Genomic DNA, 6,782 nt, shown 5'->3' with positions numbered 1-6,782 from the left:
CAAATGCAAACAAGCTTAACGTTAAAGTCACGGGGAGTAATCTTCAAAGATAGGTCAATTGGAAACTGAGTTTTTAAGGGTTTGTTTCCATTAGGGGTTCAAATCATGTTGCTTCTTTCCTCGAAGTCGCTGTTCCAACGAGAGGTAGCCTTCGAGTCGTAACAAGATGACTAAAGGAGGTTGAATAGGGATACCCTTCAGGTTATACAAAAAAAAACACAGGAAGTATGTGTTTATCATATTGTATGAGATAATTTTATTTCATGCAACACATAAAAAAGTGAATAAGACTAGCTCATTGATTAATGAGAAGAGAGAAAGAGACAAAAATAAATCTCATCTATTTTTTATATGTGAATGAGATAAAATACGAGTGACATATTTCTTAAAAATATATGTTATACATAAAAATAAAATAAAAAGAAAATATTGTAAATAGCGTTGTTTGTATATATCTAACAGTAAGGGAGAGCTAGAAGGTAAGCACGTGAGAATCTAAGGTTCAAACATTTCTCTTTCATAGAAGTGCATTCTATTTTCTCAAATGCTAAAAAGATTGAGATCTCTATTGACATGCTCGACCAAATTTTATTTTTTATTTAATCAATCTGCTCAAACATTTTTACTATGATAAAACATTTACACAAGTAAAGATTCAGCAAAAGAATCTAACGAGTCCGGGTTCTCTTCAACCTTCAAGAGCTGCAAATACTCTTCATAGAGCTTCTCGAGTGTTCCATGATCCGTGAGAAAATCAGATTGGCATTCAATGTCAGAGATGTTGACTATGACATGGTCTTCACCACCAAAGAATCCAAACCCGTCATTTTCTCCCTCGTTACCTACCCCCCAAACCACGTTTAACTCTTTGGCTTCTTGGCTTTGCTCTTTCTCTTGGCTTGTTGTTGCACTAGCTGAGTTGGAATCCAAGGTCAAGATACTATCCGTTCTAGGTAATTTTATAGATGATAAAGTCGTTACCCTTATGGGCTTTGGTAGATAAACTATGGCCTTCTCTGCCTTTACTTCTGCTCCTCCTTTGTTCTTGTTGCTCTTGTGCTTATTCTTCTTCTTTTTCTTCGCTGCTGGTTCTTGAGCTGGATCTGTTAACTTCTTGTGTGTGTTTGGATCTGTTCCTTGATTTTTCAGTTTCTTACTGAGATGGGTATTCCAATAGTTCTTTATCTCATTATCAGTTCGTCCCGGTATTCTTCCAGCGATGAGGGACCATCTATTTCCCAGAAGTGAATGCATTCTAATTATAAGGTCATCTTCTTCGGGAGTTATGTTACCTCTCTTTATATCTGGTCTCAGATAATTCATCCATCTCAGTCTGCAACTTTTTCCACATCTAAGAAGCCCTGCATCAAGCACCAACAAAATTATTATCTAATTAAATTAAATTAAAAAAAAAATACAATGAAGTAATAAACTTACTACTTTTTTATATATATAAGATAAAACTTTTTTTTTTCTTTAAATAAGCTCAAGTAAACTTACAACTTGAACTGAAATGTTGTTTTCGTCTAATTATAAAAATTAAAAACTATCAAGTGTAATTTTGGTGTAAAAAAAGAAAGGAGGAAAGAAAGATACACCGCATGAGCCATGTACATAAACGTACCTATAACAAATTTTTGGTAATAAAAAAATAAAAAAGAGAGGAAGAAATATAAAGAAGTTGTGAACAAAACCACGGGTTTAGAAGGGGAAAAACAAATCAAGAATAGAATATGAGAGATTACAATTATAAAAATCATGATGAACCGGGATCACGAAGGTGAAGACTGAAGATGAACATTATATATATATATATATATATATATATATATATATATATATATATATATATATATTAATAAGAGAGAAGCAGGGCAACAGATGAAGAGGAACCAATTAAGTCTTACCAGCTCTTTTAGGTAGTGATCTCCACTGGCCTTCTCCATGTGCTTGAATATATTTGGTGAGCAATGCATCTTCTCGAGGAGTCCATGGACCTCTGTGCAACCCAACTTTAGAACAACAAGGAGCTCTTCCCATCCTTGTGCACTCTTCTTCGCCTATCACTTAAACCGTACCAAAAAAATTAAAATCAACTTCAAGCCAAATTGTATGGAGAGAAGGTTCTCTACCTCATAAGCAGAGCACCTTGGGTTCCCGATACCTCCTTGTCCTTTTAAATGGTCCAGTAGATTCCGATCCATACCAATTTACCAACTTTTTGTTAAAATTATATTATTATTTTCATCCAATGGACCAGGACAAAACTGATGGTTGTTGAATTTTAAATTAGTTAAAGCCAGCAGTGATTATTCCTTGTTCCGATTTCCTATATCTCTGTAAATATAAAAAATCAAAGGATTATTTAAATGAGTTTTATGTTTATCATTTAACATAATATAACTTCACTTTTCTACACACACATTAAAGAAGTGGGGTCCACATGTTTTTCTTTCTCTTTCATCATTTCACTTTCTCTCTCCCTTTTGATGTGAGAGTTGGAAACAACACTTACATTATGTTACATAACACTAATAAAACCCTATTTAAATTGTCCATAAGTAATTAGATCCTATTATTTAATATGTTCATATTATATATAATATACGAGATAATTTATTTTTAATTTATACTAAATTTTTCTTATTGGATAAAAATAATTTATAAATTAATAAAAATAAAATATTTTTTATTTTGTATATAACTTTTATCAATTAATTTGTAATTTTTATTATATTAAAAAAGATATACTCGTTAAAAGAAAGTACAGACCTGATTATTTCGAGGTTGTGAATATTACTTAACGAGTAAAGAATTTTTTCAGTCAATTTCCAGTGAACTTAAAATGATGTCGTTTTGAGACGAAAATTAAGACGTTTTTGTAATTATAATATATTACAAGATTATATTAGTCTTTATCATTATAATTTTTAATTTTATAATTTCAAAATAACATTATTTTCACCGAAAATAACTTTATCTCGCAGAAAAATACTTTTCCCTTACTTAATATAACATCTATTGATCCGTGCACGAAACTCAACAACCTTTCTTATATCTGTCTTTCTTCCCTGCTTCGTATTGTTCCTTTAGCATGCATTTTGTCTGTACAAATATCAGTTGGAAACTTGGAATTGACGACTGACTATTAAGACGTAAGTGAATATGCGGGTACACTATTAAAAAAGAGAGTAAAGATTTCATGAATAAAATATGGAAAAAAATATTTCACATCTAATAAGAGATAAAATTATTTTTAGCAATTTTAAAACAAAATTATTTCAAGGTTTAGAAAAAAATATAAGAATTTTCAAAAAAAACTAGCTTTCTATTGTTTCATGAATTTTATTGAAATACCCTTTTTTTTTCAAATACATTATAGGAAAAATATTTTTTCCTCCTGATAAATGATATAAAGTCAATTATTTTCTAAAAGAAATATTATTGTGTGTGAATCCAAGAAAGATTATTCCGAATTCCAAGGTAAGTTTTAAATAATTATGTGAGTAAAACAAGACACGTTAAAAAACTGAGTAATTTAAAGTAAATATTATTTTACGAGGAAAAAATAAGATGTAGTTGTTATAATTTATTGGATTTGGATGTAAATGCCTCTCCTAAACGATTTTCAACAGAGTGGACAATATAATATTCAGCGGAATACATACTGTTTGCCCCGAAGTTGTACTGTTTGAAAAAAAAAAAAGGGACTCTTTTGGGACACCTTATTAGAATGAACTCCTCTTGAGTACCCTCTACGTCTTGCTAATTAAGATCCATTATTTACAAGTTTTATTTTAAATCAAACAGCTTTCGTTTTTTTTTTTTTTTGTAATAAAACAGCTTTCGTTAACCTGATCATAGATTAGAATATAGTAGTTAACTGCAAGTTGCAAATTAATTGTACGTAGCAGCAATCAGTGTTGAAACTGAAAGAGTAAAGGTGGTAGCATGCATTATAAATGAAATTCTCTTTGAGAGAACTAGCTTCACAATGATGTGAATGTTCTCCGGAAAAAAAAAAAAAAAAACAAGCAATCAATTAACTAGTTTTCTCGTAAAATTTTGGTAACTTTCAAATTTCACATAGGAATCGATAAACTACAATATTTTGAATTTTGATCCGTTTATTCGGAGTGGAGAGGGAAATTTTTTTTTTGGTACGTGGAGAGGGAAATTTGACTTTCTCGTATGTATACAATCTTTGTCAACTAGTAAGTGCATAATTATGCATTTAATAATTTCATTATTGCTAACATCTTTTGGCTTAATAGAAAGTTGTCAAAAATAAAATAAAAATTATATGACATAAATTATCAAGTAAAATGATAACAGAACTATCAATCCTTTTTTTTTTTTGGCACTTCCTAACATCCTCACGGTTGTCTCTTCTCCTGTTTCTCTATATACTAATATTTTCTATGTGTGCCAATTCATAAAATTTATTTTTAAGACCAAACAGGCCTACATCACATAGTAGGTAGGAAAGGATCATAGCAGCGTTACAAGTACAACTATATAAAATGGGATCAATAATCCAATTTTTGTTTGCGTGAGTGAGGTATTATCTCAAATGCTTACGTTGTGATTACGAGAGTTCCAGAGAGTATTAATATTATGCAATTTAAAATAGGTGTCAGATGTAATTGAATGAAATTTAAATTTTAGATAATCTAAGCATGATCTCTGATCACTCGTGAAATAATTTCATTAATTAGATCCAAAATTTTAAGCATTAATTTGATCAACTCATACCTATAAAAAGAGAAATGTACAATTTACGTGAGGGAGTGTCTCTAAATACATGATAAAGTTAGACTTTTTCCTGGTCCAACCGTAGAAACTTGCTATATTAAATTTCGAATTGAAAGAACCAAAATGTGTGTGTTTCAAACACAGACTTTACAATATTCAACTCATTCCCACTGACTAAGTAAGGCAGTCATGCTCCGAGTTCTGACTAGGTGTTACATATTTGCATCACAGAAATGCATATATATATAACAAGGTTCATATGTAATATTGTCGTATGATAAAAATGAAGCCACGTTTTCTCGATCAGGTACTGTAAAGTGTAAATGACACAGGCCTTGTTCGTGTCATATTTTGACAAAACTAGTTTAGAGTTAATTAGCTTTATAAAAGTCATGTTGAGTTTTTGATGAACACAATTTTGATTAGGGATGATGCATGCATGTGTCTAGTTGTTTGTGTACTAACTACAAAAGAGGGAGTTTTCTACATGGATAGCTTGAAAACCTACCCCCTTTCATTGAGAAATTCAAAGAATGAGTTATTGAATCGATGGATATGCCCTTGACAATTAAGACCACAATTAAGGTGGATTGAAGTGAACTTCCTGATGAAGTGGCTTCTTCTTTTGACTAATGTAGCTATCCAACCATGGTTAAACAGGTATTTGCCTCTTTTCAGCCTCACTTTGTTGCTTCGGAAAGTTTCAGTTTGAATCTTACGAATGTGGCTCTGCCATATATTAATGTTTGCACACTTGGAGGAAATAACAGAAAAATATCATGCTAAAATAAAAAAAGAGCATTAACAATTACATTTTGTTTTTATTTTTTAAGTTTAATCATAAATTACACGCATCTCAATTAAATTAATGTAACCAAAGACCAAAAGTGTCTGCAAAATCCTAACTGAAAAAAAAGCTATACTTAGAAATTAATAATCGTTAAAAATTTGTTCCGTTAATTAGTGACATGGTAGTTATGAATCCATGTCATTTTTTTTTTTGGAACATTAATGGTATGCATGACAACCTTTTCGGAATCAAATTTTTCTTTAATTTCTGTTTCCGAGAACAGAGATGGATAGAAAACTCGTTTGGTAAAATCGGTTTATTTTTTTTGTTTCCGGAGTGAATCGATTTAAATTTTATGTTGGGAACAGAAAAAAGAATAAAATTTTTTTCTATTTTTTTATACCGGGCACAAAATGAGAAACATTTATTTCTCTCAATCACTCTCCATCACTATCATCGTCATCATCACCATTACCACCATCGTCGTCGCCGTCATTGTGCCACCAATGTCGTCGTCACCACCTCCACCACCACCGCCGCCACGATGCCATTGTCACCACCTCCACCCATGCCACTACCACCACCATCATCGCAGCCACTGTTGTCACCACCACCACCACCATCGCAATTACCACCATCACTTCCACCATCGTCACCAACCACCATGTCATCGCCGCCGCCACCATCACCACCATCAATGTTCCCGGGAATTTTCGTTTAGTATAGTGACATAAATGATTAAAATTAATGTTTGATAAAATTTTCTTTATTTTTTGTTCCATAGAATGAATTGGTAGCCCATAAATATGGATTAACAGAAATAAAAAAAAATCTCATTTATTGTTTGACACACTATTTATTAAGGGTTTAATGTTTCATCACTAATTGGAGATATTGTAAAACAACATTGTTTTGAGATTAAGAAAAAAAAATGCTAAAAACTAATATAATTTAATAATAAATTAGAATTACAAAAATATCATTTTTTCTAACCTCAAAATAATATTTTTTTTGAGGTCAAAATTAGAGGGTTATTATCTGCTACACATACACAAGGGTATGTACTACCCTTTTTTTTTTTCTCCTCACAAGACCTCACACACTTCATGTGTATAGAGGAGATAATTTTATTTTTCATTTATAAGAAAATATTAAATCCTTTATTAAACACATATTTTCCTTGATCGGGAATCAAACACGTTTTTACTCGAAATTTATTACTAAACACAGAAAAAAC

The 6,782-nt window shown here is 31.1% G+C and overlaps 1 protein-coding gene across 1 annotated transcript; it reads right to left on the bottom strand.

Moving 5' to 3' along the window:
• Nucleotides 1-614: 614 nt before the first annotated feature.
• LOC133315321 (transcription factor MYB8-like) lies at nucleotides 615-2,078 on the bottom strand. The gene is made up of 2 exons (XM_061516920.1): nucleotides 1,908-2,078; nucleotides 615-1,361 (listed from the first exon to the last, which is right to left on the bottom strand). Exons 1-2 carry the CDS (start codon nucleotides 2,038-2,040, stop codon nucleotides 640-642), a joined length of 855 nt encoding a protein of 284 aa, XP_061372904.1. The 5' UTR covers nucleotides 2,041-2,078; the 3' UTR covers nucleotides 615-639.
• Nucleotides 2,079-6,782: the final 4,704 nt, after the last annotated feature.

This window comes from Gastrolobium bilobum, unplaced genomic scaffold, assembly GCF_033153095.1.
Source record: "Gastrolobium bilobum isolate Gb01-03AN ecotype WA unplaced genomic scaffold, APGP_CSIRO_Gbil_v1 utg1030, whole genome shotgun sequence".
NCBI lineage: Eukaryota > Viridiplantae > Streptophyta > Magnoliopsida > Fabales > Fabaceae > Gastrolobium > Gastrolobium bilobum.
Note: the sequence above shows the minus strand (reverse complement) of the source record. Positions and strands in the feature narration are given on the sequence as shown.